Source organism: Pinus tabuliformis, chromosome X (assembly GCF_031772625.1).
Source record: "Pinus tabuliformis cultivar Carrire ecotype Pingquan chromosome X, CPIR1, whole genome shotgun sequence".
Classification (NCBI taxonomy): domain Eukaryota; kingdom Viridiplantae; phylum Streptophyta; class Pinopsida; order Pinales; family Pinaceae; genus Pinus; species Pinus tabuliformis.
The window spans coordinates 819,615,523-819,637,192 of NC_142308.1; the positions used below are offsets into that span (position 1 = coordinate 819,615,523).

The window sequence follows — 21,670 nt, forward strand, 5'->3', positions numbered from 1 at the left end:
AAATGGGCTTAAGACGATTGGAGATGATTTTAGCGATGATTTTGTATAGGCAGTTGCAGAGGGAGATGGGGCGGAAGTCGTTGTAAGATGAAGGGTGATTGGCTTTCGGTATGAGGGCGATGAAGGTGGATTTAATAGCTGATGAAATCCTACCAGATCTTCTGCTTTGCTTAATAATATTGAGGAGATCATTGCCCAGCAGATCAAGGAATGCAATGTAGAATTCGATGGTCCAGCCATCAGGACCGGGGCTTCTATCCTTCTTGAACCACTTAATTGTGGATTCAAGCTCCTCCATTGTGACTGCCTTAGTGAGCTCCTCTGTATCATCTTGAAGGACGAATCTGGGAAAATTCTCTGCCACTCGCATGATCTCCAGGATGTTTGCCTCTCTGGGGGCAGTATAAATGCCTTTAAAATGATTGATTGCTAAACAGGCCAGGTTCCTCTAGGATGTAATAGACTGATTTTGTTCATCCCTGAGCTCCCAAACAGAATTGATGGCTTTTCGACCATTGGCGAACTTGTGGTAGAAAGTAGTATTTGCATCTCCCTCGTTAAGCCATATGGCCCTGCTGCGCAGCCGCCAGCTTTCCTCTCTGCATTTCAGAATCTGTGTGCGCTCGGTAATGAGGGAATTGAACTGTTCTTTGCTTCCTTCAATAGTGTAGATGCCATCAGAAGAAGTCTCGTATGCTACAATGGCTTTTTCAGCTTCTATTAAAGTGTGATCGTCCCTGATCTGCTTCTGGTGTGCCCAATGCTTAGACAAGCGCTTTAATTCGGCTAGTTTCCTCACAAATCCGGCCGAGAGTTCCTCCTGTTCACGAATTGGATTGTTCTGCCAATATTCGGTGACCAAGTGTATATAGGAGGGATCCTTTAACCAAGTAGAATTGAATTTAAAAGGGCTCTTGATTCTGTCATAGGAGTCAGCTGTCTCCAGAAAGATAGGGCGATGATCGGAGATGCCACCGGAGCCGACCCACTGCCTAGTGCGAGGAAGATGGTGATAGAGGGTTTCCTTAAGCAAGAACCTGTCTAATCTTCTAGCCAAACTCTGATTCCCACTTCTGTTATTCATCCAGGTATGTTGTAGTCTGGCAGAGGGTATGTCTACCCAGTGATGCTCCTCCAACAGGTTGGATATGGTGTCTGATAAAGGGTCTATCAGGGCAGAGTGTCCCCATGACTCACACTGACCCATTGAGAAGTTTAAGTCGCCACCAAGCAATATATTGTCCTCCTTCAATAGGTCAGATTCAAGTAGCGCACTCCAGAAGGGAGCCCTGCTAGAACATGGACCATAGACATTGACAATACGCAGGTTCATTTCCATAGAGAGTACATAGATGTCCAGGCCTATGAAGCCCCTACCGCCCCAAATGTTACTGATCTTGATAGCTTTGTTGAGGATCCCAATAGCTAAACCTCCCGATCTCCCTGATGCATCAATAGCATGAAATGTCCAGTATGGCATCCAAGATTTGAAGGACTGGATGAGAGTGTCTGCAGGACAGAGGGTCTCTTGAAGTAGAATGATATCTGGTTGAGATATGAAGAGCAATCTCCTAAGCGCTAATTTCTTGGGGGAACTAGCAAAACCCCTGCAGTTGAAAGAGAGTACCTTCATTAGGGAAGAGGGGCAGGGCCATGCTTTGCTCTAAGGGCCCAGGGGATGGTTTGTTGTCGCCCAATGGCAACTTCAGCATCGGCAGTATGTCTAGCTTTAGAAATACGCGATGGTCGACCACGAGATTGCTTAATAGGAGCTGATATAATGTCAAGGCCGAAAGCATCTCCACCTCTGTCTTTAGATCTGGATCTGAGGGCATATCGAGGGGAAAGCGGGGGGGATGGAGCAAGGGAGGTGGATATGGATGGAGTGATTATGGAGGGCGAACAAGGGGGAGAAGCGGGAGCCGGAGGTGGAATGGGGCAATAGAGGGAGGGAGGGGGAATCCCCGAAAGAGGGACAGATCGAGGAGGGCAAAGGTTCGGATGCGGAGCAGTTTCTTCAGAGGGAAATGGATGTGCCGTAGGGGAAGAGGTATGAGGGATTGATGAACTATCACCCAACTGATGAGGAAACGCTTGCGATTGGTCAGATAAAGGACATGAAGTGGGATCAATAGTGCTGCCCAGAGGGTCATGAGTATCATCAGTAGCCTGGTTTTGCTCTGTTGAAGGCGCATCCGATGCTTGTAGATCAGGGAAGTGAGGGGGAACTTCAGTAGCCTCTTCTAGTGGTCGCTGCTTACCCTTGTGAAGTAGAGGGCAATCCCGGTATAGATGTCCAACTTGGTGACATCGGCGACATCTATACGGGATCCCTTCGTAATCGATAATCTGTTTGCGCGCCAAGTCCCTCCAGTGTATAGAGATGTGTTCTTGAAGGCCACCCCTGGTGTCTAGATTGATGAGAATACGAGCATATGTCATCACTCCTGTATGGATGAAGGATCGATCATAATCCAAGTAAGAGCCCAATGCATTCCCGATTCTTCTGAAGATATCTTCAGACCAATACTGTATAGGGAGGCCTGGGAGCCGAATCCATATAGGTCCAGTGCCGATCAGCTCCGATTCGGGGTCAAACATTGGAGTCCAACGTTTAAGGAGGACTGGGGCATGTTGGAAATGCCAATGAGCAGATAAGACCCAGTCTGTGTGTTCAGCAAGGACAAATTTTATTGCAAACCAACCTCTAGCTAATATCTGTACTAAGAGGGGATCCCTCAGATGGAGTCCCCAAATATCAGATATCCATGCCTTCAATCGAGAAACCGAGTATTTCCGACCCCTTATTCGGCCCACCAAGACTTTATCGGAATGATCCATAATCTCACCCCACTGGACATCCTCCTCCAGTCTGAGAAAGACATCCTCTGCTTTGGACTTGAAACAACTGTTCTTCCTTTTTAGTTTAGGGTCCTGTGGTGAACTCCGCGCTCAATGCGGTAGCGGGGAGGCTCCTGAGACAGGAGAAGGGACAGAGGAGGATGTGGGGATAACGAAGCCGCCGAAAGTTCTAAACGGATCAGAGGGAGAAGGATGACATGGGTGACCTCCAAGGAGGGGATCTGAAGACGGTGAAATAGAGAAAGAGATGGGAGGCGGTGCAGTATGAACGTGATCCGGAACAGAAGCAGAGAAAGAAGGAGGGGGAGGGTATGAGGGAGCGCATTCCACCATAGTTCTGAGGGTCATCGGAGAAGAGAGGTCATGCCGGGAAGGTGTAAGGATCGAATGAGATGCCGGACAAGGGAGCGACAGATCCCCAATAGAAAAAGAAGCCTGGTTATACATACCTCGTAAAGCATTTGGGGTACACCAGATAGGTACACCTTCCAGAGGTCAGCAGTGTAATCTATAGCTTCATAATCTCCCATGAGCAGCATGTTCCAGTGACAGTAGGTCAGAGAGCAGATGTCAGGGGACTGTGTTAAAGGATGAGATCGTCCATCAAAAGGGCAGATGCGTCCAGGGGAGCGGGTCAGGGATATCTCGCAGGCTCAGAAACCCACAAATATGGCAAACCCTAGCTAGCCATCGTCATCGTTTCTCCTGCGCTCATCCCCTAGAATTCCTCTTTCCTTTGTTTTCGCGTATATGAATCTTAATATGGAAATGAAAACATTTTATTGATTTAATAATACTGATTCACCCCCCCTCTCAGTATTATTTCCAACAACTTCGGGTGAGACCTCATTCCACGCTCCATAGACTACTTCCGAAAGGGCCAGTAATACAAGGATTTACTTAGCTAAATCACCTTTGAACCTGGGTCAGGCCCATACAAGCCAACAAATGGTTTCGTTGCGAGGACTGGGATCTGCATAAAGGGTGTCTGATGTCGTGCCACTGGAATCAAACAAAGAATGAAATTGAAGAGTGGCTACACAAGAATATCCATGAGTTCATGGCACAAGAGAATAGATATCTGTGAGTATCTAAGGCACAGTGGTTGGAGCATTGCTTGTATATGGAAATCCACGAAATTTTCTTTGCATCCTTTCCCTCTGAGCTGTAAGAATGGATCGCGAAGTTAGCAGACAGTTAGGGAAGGTGTACGCTTGACAAACCAATAGTGTGGACTCCAGAATTAGTGCGCAGACTAGAAGCGTCGGGAGATAATATTGCATCAGCTGTGGATCATTGGCTCAACCAAATAATAGGAGGATTTATCACTGAGTTCACGGTAGACATGACTATCAGCTATAGTGAGGTGGAGCAACGTTTTCTCAAGGGACGGTGAGGTAAGTATATTAAATCTTTGAACACTTGGATTAAGATTCTATTGTGTGAAAAGTGGGTTTTGTGAATAAATTGATGTTTGGGACTATGCGAAGTGGGAAGATCTACAGAAGTGGAAGTAGTGAAGAGTTGGAAAATAGACCCTTAATTTCACCCTTGCGGGAAAGCGAGGAAGAGCTCGCGAAAGATTCTCTGAGAAGCACAGTTAGTCTGATAAGGTAGTGTATTCCACAACTAACACCTCCACCCACATTGCGACCCATCTCACCCTCCTCACCTCCATCTCCACCCACCCCACCCCTGCCACCACCATAGTTCAGTATGGCAAGTGCGATCAAACTACCAATATTCATAGGAGTGGGAAATGAACACTCGGACCAATTCTGGTTCATGGTAAGAGTAGTATGGGAAGCACAAGGCGTCATGGATGATAATATTAAAAAAGATACGCTGGTCAATGCCCTACAAGATCGCACATTAACATGGTGTATCAAGCATTCCAATGACCACTCGAACGCAGGAATTTCAAAGATCCAGGTTGTGCTAAACAGGGAATTTAACAGGCCAAAATTAGAAACACAATCAATCATCAGGTTTAAGGAGATCACGATGCTCCCGGGCGAGACCCCTTGGGATCTGGACCAAAGACTAAAGAATACGATCCAAGAAGCCAATATGACGTTAACGGATGCACAACATCATGCATGGTTTGTGGCCTCACTTACGACACACTTAAGGATGACGCTGTCACAGCAAAAAATTTCCATCCAGGCTGAAGCGTTGGAGATGGCAATGAGATTACATGAGACCCCTATACAAGACCCTGGGTTGGGAGTTAAACAAATCCACGCATAGCTGCAGAATCTGTGTCTCGAAATGAAAATTTTGAGCCAGGATAGGACAGCTCGGCCAGAGGTGCATGAGGAAGTATGGTACATAAAATGCAATGCCCAAGGGCACAACAAGGACCACTATCCAGTGTTTGTGAACTACTTGGCAGGAGGAGGGCTGGTGCCCATAAGAACTGAGGCACAGACAGGGCCAAGCATGGTGTTTTCATTATGGTGCACGATCTACCATATAGGAGGAAAACACACCAAGGATAATTGTCATCTGTTGCAGAAGTATATGCAGACGTCCCAACAATTGTTTCGTAATTTTTGTAGGTTAGTAGGCCATGACGAATGGACCTATCGAAGCTATGAACTAATGATGGATCAGACTCCTGCCTATAGGGTGCAAACCGAAACGCGAGCCCTCGACCCAAATATAGGGATGGCGCAAGCTGGGTTTCAATGGTGCGGTCGGGGTCGAGGTAGAATTGGGCCAGGAGGGGTCGCGAACAACTAATTTGTTACAATTGTGGAGGCCCAGAGCATTATGCCCATGATTGTACAAACCTGACAATAATATCATGCTCGTACTGTACTCAGTTTGATTATGAGGTAGAAGACTGGCCTTCGCTGATAGCGAGGATGCGCGGAAAGGGGGTACTCCAGCCCCCTCCGACCTAGAATTTACAAATGATGAAGTCTGAGCCGCGCGAAGAAGACCCAAATGTAAACATGATGCTTAGGAGCCATATGAGCATGGGAGATGATAAAGGGAAGTAGCTAGAAGAAAGTGTGTGGGTTTGTAAGGCTCCTACAAAGGAACCCAAGTTTGATCTAGAACGCGCGAAGGAGACATTCATGGAAGCTAAGAAGAGCTTCGTGGAGGCCTCCACTTTAGGTAGTAAGGATGAACTAGAACTAGGGATGGATCCTTCAATGCTCACTATCTTTCTGGAGACATGCATGAAATTGTTGTGTGATAGCAAGGCAATCAAAGGACTACATGAACTGATCAATAGGTGCGTGGGGTCAGGAGAACTGCAAGTGGTCCAGAAACTTGGAAAGCATGCATTATGCACAGGAAGGGAAAAGAGGTTGACAACGCAAATAGGTGAGTATGAAATGGATCAGGTAATCCTGGATCTAGGTTCGAACGTGAATGTACTACTAAAGCAAACATGGGAACGCATGGGAAAACCCACGTTACAATGGTCCCCTATTCAGATACGAATGGCGAACCAATAGAATATTTTTCCCATGCGAAGATTGCAAGGGGTAATAGTCGATATTGAAGGTGCGAGCATGTAGGAAAATTTTTAAGTGATAGAGATTGTCGATGACAGTAATCCCTATCCCGTGCTATTGGGAATACACTGGGCTACTGATATGAACAGAGTCATAAATCTAAAGAAGTGCAAAATGATCTTTGAGAAGAAGTCACTACGTGTAGTAGTACTACTAGATCTAGCTAAAGGAGCGCAATACACTGAACCAGTGCGCGAAGATGATAGCGATGATGATCCCGATTGTATTTACAAGATAACTGTGCAAGAAGAACATTGGGTGAATGTGACTATAGATGGAAGAATTTCCTGGGACCGCGAAAGCTCCTGCACTTCAGATTCATATGAAGAGATAAAGCGATGGTAGAATCAACTGCACAAAGTAACAATGCTTAATTGCAACATAATGGTTAGATCACTACATTGTGTGACAACAGAGGCAAGGGAGCTACCGACATATGATGGATTGTTAGTGGTAGATGAATTTCTAAGAAAAATTGAAAGTGAAATACCAAAACAGCAGCGGTTTGATGCGTTGAATTGGTCACTGTGTGCAACACCCACATGATGGTGGGGTACGCATCAAGGAAATTTTGAGGACTGGCACGGATGCAGAAAAATGATGTGCCTACAATTTGGGAAACCATAAATATGGCTAGTCGACAAATATGACAGACGAGATGATCCACACATGCACCTTGCAAAATGGACCAAGGTCTACGGGGAAGAGCCACAGCTTGAATGGGTACATTTATTCTACCATACTCTGAACGTCATACCCATGAATTGGTATACTGAGATGGAGCTACGCCATGGTACGGGAGAATGGGATGTCTTGCGCAAGGGTTTTTTGCTAACGTTCACATTTGAAGATAGTTGGTCGGATACTGTTGAGGATGCGCTACAAGTAGTAAAATCGCTATCTCCAAAATACCACAGGAGCCAATGGGAGTACTTCAGCCAGAATGGGCGACATAGTAAAGCAATGCACTGGAGTGTTATAACGTGAATGTTGAGGAGGAGGATGAGGACCTACGGAACATTGACATTTCAGAAACGGAAGGCTGTCGCGAGATTCACGGACCATCACTTGAAGACCCCGACATCACCATGCCGCTAAAAGTGAAGTAGGTCAGCATTGGAACGAAGGCAGAGCTAACGTACGCAAAGCTTGGGGACTATTGGGACGATGCCATGGTTGATAAGGTCACTGAGTTACTCTACAAATACCAAGACTTGTTCCCAACCAAAATTAAGGACTTAAAAGGGATCATTGGTGATTTAGGGATGATGAAGATCACCCTGAAACCCGACGTGAAGCCAGTTAAGCAATGGCCTTACCGCTTGAATCTAAACTATAAAGAAAAGGTCTGTGGTGAATTAGACAAAATGCTCATAGCGAGAATTATTGAACTAGTGGAAGAATCCGATTGGGTGAGTCTTATGGTAGTACAAGAGAAGAAATTGAAAGGTGAAATAAGAATATGCATAGACCTCAGGAAGCTAAACGACGCCTGCGTACACGATCCATTCCCAACATCATTCAAAGATGAAGTACTGGAGAATGTTGGTGGTCAGGAAATGTACTCGTTCATGGATGGATTCTGAGGGTACCATCAAATCAAGATCACTCCAAAAGATAGGAGAAAAATGACCTTCGCAACAAAATGGGGCTACTTCCAATACACCATTATGCCGTTCAGATTGAAGAATGCACCCGCTATATTCTCACGCATCATGGTAGTCATGTATAAACAAGACATCCACAAGTTTTTGGAAGTCTATCTTGATGATTGGACTATTTTTGGATTAGTTAAGTACCATGTAGTGAGCTTACTGTTGATGTTGGATACTTGCCGCCGACACCAGATTGCGTTGAACCTGAAGATGTGTACATTCCTCATTCCATTTGGAAACCTACTGGGACATGTGTTCTGCAAACAAGGTCTGATTGTGGACCTTGTGAAAATTGTTGTTATCCTAAATTTGGAAGCACTATGAAGTGTTAAACAATTGCGTGCTACCTTGGGACACATTGGATACTATAGGAAGTTCATCAAAAGTTATGCCCAAATAACTGCGCGATGGAAAAGCTATTGAAAAAAGATGTTACATATTGCTAGAATGATGATTGCATGAAGAGTTTGGATGTCCTGAAAGGGAAATTGGCCTCCACTCCAATCCTGGTCTTCCCAAAGTGGGACGTGGAATTTCATGTACATGTTGATGCATCATGTATCACGTTAGGAGCCGTACTCACACATCAAGGCACAGAGGGTGTAGATCAGCCTATCACATTTGCGAGTCAAAGGTACTCTAAAGTAGAAAAGAACTAATCTACTACTGAGCATGAGGGGTTGGCAATGGTGTACGCACTCCAAAAATACCGACACTATTTACTTAGAGGACCTTTCAAGATGTATACCGACCATTCTACGTTGAAATGCCTGGTGAACAAGCCTGTGCTGGGGGGCGAATATGTAGATGAATTTTACTATTTCAAGAATATGATTTCGAGGTCATAGTCAAGCCGAGATGCTTAAATGCAGGACCAAACCACTTGTCACAAATTGAGACGGGAGAGGAACCAACAAATTTGGAGGAGGGACTACTTAACGCACAAATCTTTGTAGTGCACGTCGCAGATGGACACTTTGAAAATATGATCCATTTTCTAACAATAGGAAGTGCGCCAAAGGAGTACTCAATCCAATAGAAGAAGGAATTGGTGGTGCACGCAGCAAACTTTTTAGTCATCGTGGGGCACCTCTATAAGATGAGCAATGATGAGATATTGCAAAGATATGTGCCTAAATTTTAACGAGGTTAGATCCTCATGGAAGCACATGGAGAGGCTGCAGGAGGACACTATGTAGGATGCACGACCACACAGAAGATTCTTCATGCATGGTTATGGTGGACAACCCTACACCAGGATTTGAAAGCACACTGTAAGGCCTGTGATATATGTGAAAGGATAGGAAAACCATGTTGAAGGGATGAGATGCCACTCTATCCCCAAATGACATTGCAGCCGTTTGAAAAATGGGAAATCGACTTTGTGGGCCCAATCAAACCTTAGGGGAAGATGGGTACGTCCTACATCATCACCGCAATGGAGTACCTGACATGATGGGCGGAAGCAGAGCTAGTCAAGGACTATGTGGCCACTACAGCTACAAAGTTTTTGTTCGAAAGCATGTTGACATGATTTGGCTGTCTAAAAATATTAATGAGCAATTGCGAAACACATTTCCTGAATGAAACCATGAGCGTGCTCACAAAATATTTCCATGTGTATCATTAGAAAAGTACACCATACCACCAACAGGCAGTAGAGGCATTCAATAAAATACTAGAGACTGTGCTGACCAAAGTATGTAATGCATAGCAGAATGACTGGGACCTGCGTGTACCTACTGTGTTATGGGAATACAGGACAACGTGCAAGAAATTGATGAGATAGACACCCTTCTGGTTGGTCTATGGTATGAAAGTTGTCATGCCGATGGAATACATCGTACCTAGTCTACGAATAACAACACTCACAAGCATGACAGACCACAAAGCTCTGGAAGAAAGGCTTGCACAATTAGAAGAACTTGAGGAAGAATGGTTTCTAGCTAGATTTCACGAGCATGTACAAAATCAGTGTGAAAAGGCCTGGCATGACCACCATATCAAGTTGCGCACCTTCAAGGTAAGTGACTTAGTACTATTGTATGAAAGTAAGTTTGAAAAAATTCTGGGAAAATTCAAAATGTACTAGCTGGGACCATATGTGGTAAAGGAGGTCATAGATGGAGGTGCGGTCTAGCTAGTCAAACTCAATGGAGAACCCTTCCTATGAAAAGCAAACGGCAGCCACTTGAAACCCTACACCAGTGGGCCAGCTCTTTGAGTAACCAGCTGAAGCATAGTCTTCGCAACCCGAAGAGCCAGACAAGGGTGTGGGACTATAAACACATGCATCAAATGTCGATGCCAAGGTAAGTACATGATTCAGATGCAGTTGAATCAGAAGCAACAATGCACCAGGTCCGGTAAATGGCATAATAGTGCGTTGTGAACCTCCGAGCAGTATGGGACCAGTTGGAGGGGCTCCGTGGCAAGATCGCCGCTCTAGCAGAGTGACTCGAGAGAAGTCACGATAATTGTGTTTGGGGCCTGTTAGGCATGGAATCCCTCCACAACATGTTTTGGCGCTCAAAGCCCAAGTTTTGCTCAAATGTTTTGTAAGACTCCACGAATTGCGGGTGTAGAGCACAAAGTAGAGGTTAAGTCATAGGGTTGTCCACCCTAAAGTAATGTAATGTAACGTAAAGCTGTGTCAGCCTAACCATGGTCTGCGGACCATGGGATTGTATAAATAGAGTGAGGCTCTAAGTTGTAAAGATGGTTAATAAAAAAGGAATAAGAGAGAAGAACACGAATGGTTCGATCTTATAGTAGGATTCTAAGTGTATTGGGTCATAGTAGTAGGAAGAGGCTCTGCAGCTGAGTGTGCAAAGGCCTAGAAGAGTCTGCAGCTGAGTGCACAGACCCCTGTAGCTGAGTGCGCAGGGCGGTGTCGAGTCTATAATCGGGATTGAAGATTAATAAAGAGAAGTTGATTCTTATTTATGTGTATTTGTTGTACATTGCCTTCTTTATGGTTATGCTAATTTATTTACTGTGTGCATTGATATGATTGCTGAATATGTTGTAATAACCATTAATATTACACAAACAGGTTAAGTAATTAGATGATAATAGATTAAATAGCAAGGAATTTGGGTATTATATGGGCTGCGCCTTGACTAGGGCTACGTGGAAGCAACATCGCAAGTTGTGAAGGGATAGAAAGTGCGCATAGTGACCGGTTCAGACTGTGGACCTCCAAGAGCCCATCAGACATCCCCAGGGTGTAGAAACCTAGTTCTAGAACCCTCCCATACTACTTCGGGTGAGAGCTCAATCCATGCTCCATGGATTGTTGCTGAAAGGGACAATAGTACTGCGATTTTCTTGGCTAAATCACCTCTGAACTTGGGTCAGGCCCATAAAAGCCAACAAAAGATATCATGTAGATAAATATGTTTTAACCATTAGAAAACAAATAAGATGAAGGAAAAACACCATGAACTCACTGGGTTAGAGTTCCTTAAAAATAGCTGCAATTGTCTCTGTATTAGTTCAAATGATGATAACATGCAAGCCTCCTCCACAAAAAGTCCAACCCTTCTCTCTGAAAGAGAAATGATACATATAGACTTTCTTAGACCACTTTCCCACCTTTATAAGTCAAATTCCTTGGTGGAGGAACTAGCTCCAATATTCTCTCAACCAATTGGTGAGAGTGAGAAGGTGAAACTCAAACACTTCTTGGAGTTTGTTTAGGAGTTTGGTTCCTTTATGAGACCTAATAAACATAAAAAACAACCTGGCATGTACATTTATTCATAGCTACATCACCTAGCCTTGAAACAAGTGCCATTACATAAATAGTTTTGACTTTGACTAAGACAAACTAGAAACTAGAAATTTTACACAGCGAGATTTACAAATTAAAACACAGGAAAAACAGAAGCACAACGCTCAGTTTGAGCAGATTTTCATGTGCCTTCCTGAGGTTCAAATGAAAATCTAAGATGGTCAACTAGCCCTGCACGTCTAGTTTCCAGAACAACTTGAATTTGTGAAAATTACCCATGGGAAGGCCTTCAAAAATCCATGCTACCAAGGTCACTCTAGGAGTGTAGTGCCTCTCAAAAAAGGGTCCAGAATGCTAGTTTTTTGCCACTTTTCTCCACTTTTCTCAAAATATGAGCCACCTCTAGAAAATATGAGCAAATGGGTTTTTATAGGATGTAAAGATCTTTCCAAAAATGTATACCTTTTCCTGAAATAGATGCATGAGGAAGAAGCATAGTTCCAAGGCGTTGCACTCCTAGAACTACTAAATTTCTGAATTTGGCTTCAAAATTCACAAAAAGCCAAAAATGCTCAGAATTTCCTCGAAATTGGCCAGGAGCTGTAACATTATGTATGTTAAACCTTCATATATTCTTCAGAAAGCATCTCTAAATTTCCTTCATCCTTTTCTTCCTTTTTGGCTTCTTTGAGCTTGTTTTCAAGCTGCTTTACCTTGACATTGGCAATCATGTTTTGAGTCTGGTAGTGGTGCGCCATATGCCTAAGTAGATGATTGTCTCTGTTTTCGTTCTCCAGAAGCTTCTCCAAGTGTTCATTCACCCTGTTGAGCCAATATGCCTTGTCTTGATTGACCTCGAGAGCAATTCTATCCTCTAGGTCTAGGTCTTCATTCAATAGAATGTGTTCTTCTTCTTCATGCAATGCCTTCTTTAGGCCGTTTTTTCTTGGCCTTTTCCTCTAACCTTTCCCTTTGGTTCCTTCAGGCTCACTTGACTCAATGACTACTTTTCCTTTTCCAACTGGCTATAATAACTTGGTTTTCTCTTTTTCCATGATTAATTACTTCGCTTTGCGCTGAATATTCTCCTGTTCTAGAAGCAAAATTATGTACCTTGCTCTCTCCATGTTTATTGTGAGATATTTGATCTGATAGTCTTTATCTTTGATCATCTGCTTTACGCTCAAAGTCGGATCCTCTGGCTATAAATCAACTAGCTCAAATTCATGTTCAACCATGTCTTTATCTTGTGTTGTCAATCCCTGTTTTGTTGATGTAGAAGGCTTGGCCCCTTTCTCACCATGAGAAGCAAACAAAAGCCTCTTTCCTCTCTTGTACATCCTGGTCACCTCAGGCTTAGGTGATTTGGTTTTCTCAACTAATGTGCCACATTAGTTTCATGCCATTTGAGAGCTGTTTCCAAAAACGTTTCCCAAGTCATACCTTTCTCTACAAGTTGATGAAGGACTATAGTCTCGATCAAACTATGATGAAAAAGTCCAAGGTAGTGCTCGTTGTTCTTCATCTGAATCCTCTCTGGCATTTTGGCAATGCTCCTATATAGGTAGTTGCACATATTGAGTGACTTCTGAAAGGTAAAGTGCATTAGAGGTAAATATGATAAGCATACAATCTAGAGAATCTTCCTTCACATGTAAAGAGCTTCATGACAATCTTCATCAAGGGGGAATACTTCTCCAATAAGTACCTGAAATGCATAACATGAGCATGATTTTCCCTGTATGGTTTTTTTAAGAAGGGCCTATAATACTCAAGATCTAGGCTCATTCCCTTGAACCAATATTCACCATTTTCTGGTAGCCCTATAGCAAGTGAAATGGATGCCACTTAAAAAGTGAATTGAACACTAGCAATAACAACACTTTCACCCTTCAACTAAGTTGCCACTGAAACTATCAACTGCTCATGAAAACCCACCTCACTCACCCTTTTGCAGAAATCCAAGCAATGTGCATCTTCAAAGAATTGTTCGATAAAGGGATATGAGTTGATTTCACTGCAATTTGATGGTTCATATTTGAATATTTTCCCTCCCTTATGATTTCTTTTCCTCTCTGGTGAAGATTCTCCTTCCATGATGATAGAAACCCTAACAATAGAAAAATGAGAAAAACTGTGAGGAATGGGTGGAAAATCGAGTGATGGGAAGCTGGAATTTGACAAAAAGTTAAGGGAGGTTTGAAAGAGGTGGAAATGAAATATGGAGAGCTGATGAAAATGGGTGAAAGAGAAATGGAGGAATGATATGCTTGTGAGAAGGAAAAAACAGAGTTTTTAGTGAAAGTGCCCAAAACCCTAGGAATGAACTATGCTTTCACTTTTGGAGAGATAAGATTCTATTTTGGGGTTGATTGAATGGTTTAAATAGCTTATCAACCATGTATACAGGTGTAGGGAAACATTTTACATGTTTAAAAACCAAGAAATGAAAATGGCCATCATTAACCTATCATTTTCCATGAAAAATTCACTACAAAACCCTAATTGGAAAAATCATTAGCATGAGATGATTTTGAGAAACAAGGAAGGAAGTGCAATGATGTACTTACTTGTTTCTTGGATTAGGAAGCAATGAAATCAAGTTAACAAGCTTGAAAATTGATTTTGGGAGAAATTTGGGCATTTTTTGGACGCTCTAACCCAAGCACAGTGCCCAAGCACAACGTTGGGCCTCCAAGCGTAGCACAGTGTCTCTGAGTGCAACGCATTGAGATTTTTTCCTGTTTTGCCTAAAAAATCAAGTTTTTTTCTCGTTTGGGTAGGAGAGCTCGATAAACAAGAGTTAATGAGAGGTAAGCAAGATAGTTTTGGGGCTTTTGAATTTATGTAGGCAAATTTATTTCTCCTTTTAAAAAGAAATGGGACCCACAAACCTTTGAAGAACTGATTTTTTTTCACTTTTGAAAAAAAAGTCACCTTTAAAACTGAAACCTAAGTTGTCTTTTCACTTTCCTAAGTACTAGAAATTCTTCTTCTAGAACCTTTCAAACATGAAAACATGATGAATATGTGATAACTCACAAATCAATACCAAAGAGCTGCTTGTCATGCTCTATTCACTCCTGGATTTATTCATGAAAATGATGGACCTTGGAAACCATAATGACCTAATGGAGGACCTGAAACTGAATGGAATGATGATGATGATTGTCTTTCCTTTATTATGACACCTTCATAGAAATGTGATAGGTGACCAGCATGAGTGAATTCTCAAATTACTGAATTTACTCCTAGGTCGATCCAGCAGTGATCAAATTTAACTCTGTAAACTGAGGGACATGACAAAATTTGATTTTGATAGTCCTAACAAGCCTTGTAAAAGAACATTTGATCCAGGTGATAGGCTAACAATATTGACACTAACATTGGCTTCAGCTGGGGATGGCAGCTCCTTGGAGGTATCAAGAACACCGTAGACCTAGCAGCCTTATCGTTTAGGCAATGGAGTCAACATGCAGAAAAAGAAACTTTTGACTTTAAACTGACTAATTTTTTGACATGAAAATGACTGAAAAGTAAAATAAAAACCAAAATAGTAGTTGACCAAAGAAGCCTTAGGGCCTTCTCTTTGGGCTTCAAACTCCTGTGACAACCACTTAGATTGCTAGAAACAAAATACATACTGCTATATACAATGATGATGAATTTTAAGAACTCTTTCAGACATAGTAGTGCTTGAGAAGCCTACCATTGATCGCTCCTCCTGAATAATCTCCCCCATGCCTTTCTTCGAATAAGAAAGAATTCTTTCCTCTGAAAGTAGAAATTCTATAAGGTCCCTTCTATAAATTTTCAAATTTTTCATGTTTTCCCTTTTCTTCATTTCTAGCATCCCACCGAAGAACCACATCTCCTAGATTGAAATTGTCTTCCTTGGTCTTGCGATCATAAATATTTTTAATCTTCTCCTGAAGTTTAGATGAGTTTTGAAGAACCTCTTCCCATATCTACTATAAATGAATCATATTATTTATCCTTCTTTCCATATCATTAGTCTTGTTATCACTCAGGTTGTCCTTAAAGCTCCTTAAAGGATACGACCGAGGTAACCACAAACCAATCTTTGGACTGTAGGTCCTAGCCTACCTGCAATCAGAGAGGGCTATCTCTTTATAATTTAGCTTTGTTGAAGATGATATTAGGCTAGCTAATGAGTTCAAGGGGGTTTTGTTTATGTTTGGTGGGATGGGGGATTCTTTCAAACAGAGTTGGGATGCATAGTGTGAGAAGTTCAAACCATTGGGCATGGAGTCGTGGATTAGGCTTGCTGTTGCATTTTCTTGGTCACAAGAGGAATACAGAGTAGGATAGCTACACATAAAACAATATCAAGCTGGAATAAGGATGGAATGAAGGTCAGTGAATGAAAGGCAACTAAGTAGCTCTCATTATGCTAACAGAGGGAAGGTGAATGAACATTTATATAGGAGAAATCAAGGATTCCTAAACAACATTCATATATGAAGGAAATAGTGTAAATATGAGCCAATCAGTGTTCATATTGAGGACTAATTCAAAGGAAAACATAGATAAATCATAGAAATTGAGAACAGAATACAACTAAGTGAGCTCTGAACTATTCTTTCTTTCTGCTATTTAGATAGTGAAACAATGATGGCATAAAACATATAAACTGTAAACAGAGATAAGAAACACTTATTGGGCTATGTAGAAGCGTTAGGATTCCATAGTCACTCTTCAGTCATTAAAACACAACAGCCAATTCATCTCCCAAACATTCCAGCGATCTTTGATTATAGAGACTCTCAGAAAATACAGTTCAAGTCTAGAGAGGAAGTTATCGACCAACCAACCCTTTACATAATACAGAGGGTTGTTTAAATAGAAAATATTTACAAACATCCCCTGAATAGGTGTCAAGGGAGAAAATATCTCAAAATATCTATCAAAACAGATCCAAAGAGATCTGTGCAATAACTGCTTCTAATGCTAAGTTGCTGGAAATAAATGCAATAAAATATCTAAAACAGCTGCACATGAGGGTGCAGCCTCATTAAAATGGCTCTTTAGGGCTGCGCATGGTCCTACAGCTTCACAAATGGACTAAAAGAGTTCCTTGAGCCAGGCGCTGTCCTCTGTGTGATAACTGCGCATTTAAGGAAGCAACTCTGCTCCAAAAATATGACTGGGAACAATGTCTTTGCAATAACCATGCCTTGAAAGCCTTCATCTATGACTTTAGGTGGCTTTAAAGCAATAAAAGAAGTGTTGATGAGCCTTAATGGCTGAATGATGCTTTGTTGACTTTGCTGGGCTTGCTTTGCTTTCATCTGCTTTGAAAAACTGGACTGATACTCTTTGCCGCTTCTGGAGATGCTATGGCACGCCTCTGGCCCCCTCCTGGCTTGAAAAGCCCTTTAACTACTACATCGCCCATTATGGTCATTGTTCGGCCCCAAAAACTTGCTGTGAAATCCTCCAACTACCTATGGGAGCTTATCGGCCCTTACCGATCCAAAAACTTCCTTTAATCTGATAAATTGCTACAAAAATGATGAAAAGGGATCACCCACAGATTTGCCAAGGCAAAATCATGAATTATGGCACAAATAGAGCCACAAGCGATGTATAATGGGCCGAGCAAATCCGTGCTTGCCTTAGATTTGAGCGGGCAGAGGCGCTGCATAGAAACCTGCATAAATCAACCCTCCCTTTGAAACAGGCAAAATACCTTTAAAACTGCAAATTTTGATAAAAAATGGCGCTTAGCGAATCACTGTTCATAACATTAAATGCTGGCCGTTGGATCCAGCGCGGGCCGATCCAATGGCCAGCGCTAAATCGCATCGGGGCGGACCATTGGTCCCAAAACATAGTGCTTCTGAAATGCTGCGGACCCGAAATGCTTATATGCCCTTTCTTTATTGAGATCGGGTCCGGCCCATCGGCAAAATGTTATCAGAGGATTTGAATGAAAATGGGCATCGGACCCGAAATCCCTTTCATCTACTATTTATAAATTATCGGATCCGGATATGGGGCGCACAGTACCAATCTTTGCGGACCCGATATGCCTTTATGCCGCGCTTTATTACTTTTCGGCTCCGCTAGTCGGAGCCATATAGGAGTGATGTGATTAGATATGGGCCGTTGATCTCTGGGCCTGAATGGGCGGTTGAGATTAACTCGGAAATTCGCTATCGGCGGGGTCATGGGGTTGCCACATAAAAGCACCGAAATCCATCAGACCTGATATATTTATATAGGCCCTCTTTATTTTATTTCGGGTCCGACCCATCGGTGGAACCCAAATCGGCGGTTTAGCAGAGGAATGGGTCCGCGGACCCGAAAAACCCTTAACAATGCATTTGATAACTTATCGGCTCCACCAAATCGGAGAAGTATATGGGGCGATGTGAAATGGGGGCCGCGCGACAAGATCTGGACCATCAGATCCGGGGCCCGATCCAACGGTCCTGGATCCATCAGCGAATCGCAGTTGGAGGGACCAGAGGGCGGCACATATGGAATTACCGAACTGCGCGGAACCGATATGCTTTTAACAGTCCATTTTATATGTTTTCGGGTCCGGCCCATCGGCACTATGCCCCATGCCTTGAGACTTAGCCATTTTCGCTTATATATGTTGATGCCCCCTCCCGATAGCGATATCACATCGGAGGGGGTCCAAATGAAACTTTATTATATCGGACCCATGCTTTTGTGAACTGCCAAGCCTTTTGGGAAATCGGAAGGGTTCCTTTATAGTTTGGCATGGATTCTAAGGCATCGGAAGGGGTCCGATAGCCAAAAAAGGGAGGATTTTATCCTTTTTTGAAGGTTTTTCATGGTTTTTGTATTCTTATGCCTTGGAAGGAGTCCAAAGGCACTTAGGAGGAAAGTGATGTGGTTTTGAGAGGGGTTTAGTGGCCAAAGAGGGTTTCATGCCTTATAAAGGCAAACTAAGGTAAAATGGGTGATTTTTAAACATGTGAAGGAGAATTATGCAAAGGAATGAGTCCTTATGCATTTGGAAGATGGTCAGAGGGGTCAATGAGGGTTCTTGCTGAGTTTCATATAAACTTAGCAATTCCCAAGGATGTATATGGTTATTTTCAACTAGGGGGAGGGATAAATATATAGGGGAGTTATATACATAGTTTTTGTAAGGGAAGGGGAAATAGATAGGGGGCTACATAGTAGTGTTAGTAGTTAATATGACAATGATGAGAAAAAGCGCTAAGTATGATGTCTTAGGCTATTAATGGGGAAAATGACTTCATAGAAGCAGTGTGGACATTCCTTGAGTGAAGTAGATCTTCACCAAGGTAAATGATATGGAGAATGATGAGACTAAGAGGTACCAAGTAGATCTTGACCTGTTTTAGGGAAGTTAGTGAGTGATTTGGGGAAAGAGGAAGAAGGGGAAGTTAGTCATGCCTCGCTTGAAGTCCTTCAAATGGAAAACTGCCTCAAACTTGTGATATGATAGATATAACACTTGACAATATGAAATGGATCACAAGCCATGATTCTGCAACCACAAAGCTACCTACCCGACCTACTTGCCTAGCATTTTCTCTTCTTTTTGGTTTGGGTGCACTTGAACTAGCATACCCAGCTTTTCATTCTTTTTTTCTTGTTGTCCTCCTATCTACAACTACACTTATTGCATCCAGGGGCTCAAATTAAGCTGTTGAGCACCCTTGTTTCTCTACCTATTTACAGATCTGCCAAGATTAAACAGTTTGGACAGATGTTTATTCTCTATATTCTAAAACAGGAAATTTAAATCTAGGGAGACCAAGATTAAGCTGTTTGGAACTCCCCTAGCTGAAAACTCATCAAAAATGGAACACAATAGTGGCATTTAGACTAGCCCCCCCTCATGGATACTTCTCTGGCCATCTGTAGCAAATATCGAGCATTGCAGCAAGAAAAGTCTGACATATTTGGCATGTAAAAATTTCGATCATGAAAGATGATTAACCTGCTGCAGCAGGAGGCTAACAGTGGCTCCACTTTGGGATGGATTTTCCTTGTGAGAAGCCAAGAACAGCAGGTCAGAATTCCTTGATCCTCTGTAGTTGTTGTTAATTGAAAATCTCTTCCGTGCTAACTGCTAAATGACTAGAACTTTAACTTCTGAATGCAGCACTCCTCCTTATCTGAAACACTATGAAAAATAATGCATCGCCTACTTTCTTCTGCATGCTTGATATTGCATACACTCTTTCTTGAGCACTGCCTTGTGAAATAAACAAAAAAAGGGAATAAAACTGGAGCTCTTCTTTTCTTGTCTTTGAAAGGGTGCTGAAGTAAACTAAAAATCCTCCTTTCTTTTTGAGACTGTTGAATTGAAGACTACAAGCTGCAAACAGTTTCTCTTTATCATAAATCATTGTGATATGACAGCGCTGCTCTTGCTGTTTTGCTGATATTACTGCAGAGACAGAGCTTAAAAATAGAGGACTTGTATTGACTGTGTCTTCACAAACTTTGTTGCTGCTCCTCTAACAATCAGACTGTTTATACAAAATAAAAACAAAAGTGCTGATATATACAAATATCAATGTACAAAGAGATATTTACAAAGCTGTGTTATGTTCAACAAAAGGGATCATGATAATTCTTCAGCATACGGCCATTTGCAGGGCCTTCTTCAGCAGTGCTGCCCTCTATAGATTTGAGGAAATATGTGTTATTTCCCTGAACAACATAAATAACAAATGGCCCTCTCCAAAGGAAATCGAATTTTGCATGTTTTCCCTTGTCTTCTCTTCGTGATTCCCACCTTAGAACTTTGTTGCCAACACAATAATTCTCAGCCTTAGCCCTCTTATCAAACATCCTTTTGAGCTTTTCTTGCATAATTTGAGCTCTGTCATAGACCTGCTCTCTTGTCTGCTGCAAATGGATTGTTTGGTTTATCCTCCTTTGTATATCATTTGGCTCAGCTTGAATCTCTTGCAGCAGCTTGATAATAGGAATGCCCAGTGATGAAGGAAATCTGGCCTCCATGCCATATACTAGCTCATAAGGGCTCATCCCAATGGATTTCTTGGTTGATAATCTGTCTGCCCATAGGGCATTGGTGAGCTTTTTGTTCCAGTTTTTCTTGCTTTCTTCCAAGGTCTTCTTAATGATATTGATCAGGCTCTTATTAGATGACTCGGCTCAGCCATTACCTTGAGGGTAATAGGCTGTGGAATGGCCTAAAGTGATATGGAATTTATGGCAAAAATTGATCATCTTTTTGGATTTGAAAGCAGCAGCATTGTCAGTGATGATCTTCTCAGGGCAGCCAAATCTAGACAGGATATTTCACTCAAGGAATTGGATAATGGTGGTGTCATTGGCCTGCCTGCATGGAATGGCTTCAATTCACTTGGTGAAATAGTCGGTGGCTGTTAAAATCCGCTTATGTTGGCCTGAGGAAGAGGGATGGATTTCTCCAATGAAGTCAAGACCCCATTGTTGAAAAGGATTTTCGGTTGAGATGGGCTTAAGAGGCAAGGGTAACATATTTCTTTTTCCCTCAAAGATTTGGCATTTGTGACATGAGATAACAAACTTCTTTACATCTGCAAACAAAGAGGGCCAATAGAAACCAGCCCTTAAAATTTTATCAGCTGTGGACTTCCAATATAGATGTCCTCCACAGTCCCCTGCATGGAATTCTTTCATGACATTATTAGTTTCATTCATGGTCAAACAATTAAGCAATATGCCTTCATGATTCTTCCAAAATAAAGCACCATCTAAGACACAAAATTTCAAAGCCTTCATTCTTAAAAATCTCTTCTTGGTCTTGGACAATCCTGGGGGAGCAAACAAGTTTAACAATACAAAGCATATATCAGCATACCATGGGGATTGCAGAAAGGTGTCACTGATCTATG

The 21,670-nt window shown here is 42.4% G+C and overlaps 1 protein-coding gene across 1 annotated transcript; it reads right to left on the bottom strand.

Annotated features, from left to right (window-relative positions):
* Positions 1-448: 448 nt before the first annotated feature.
* On the bottom strand, positions 449-1,633 carry LOC149142295 (uncharacterized). The gene has a single exon (XM_089451446.1). The coding sequence runs from the start codon at positions 1,631-1,633 to the stop codon at positions 449-451; it is 1,185 nt and encodes a 394-aa protein (XP_089307572.1).
* Between the last annotated feature and the right edge of the window lie 20,037 nt (positions 1,634-21,670).

Coding starts and splice junctions, on each gene's coding strand:
- LOC149142295 (XM_089451446.1), bottom strand. CDS start 1,633: ATGAAGGTACTCTCTTTCAACTGCAGGGGTTTTGCTAGTTCCCCCAAG.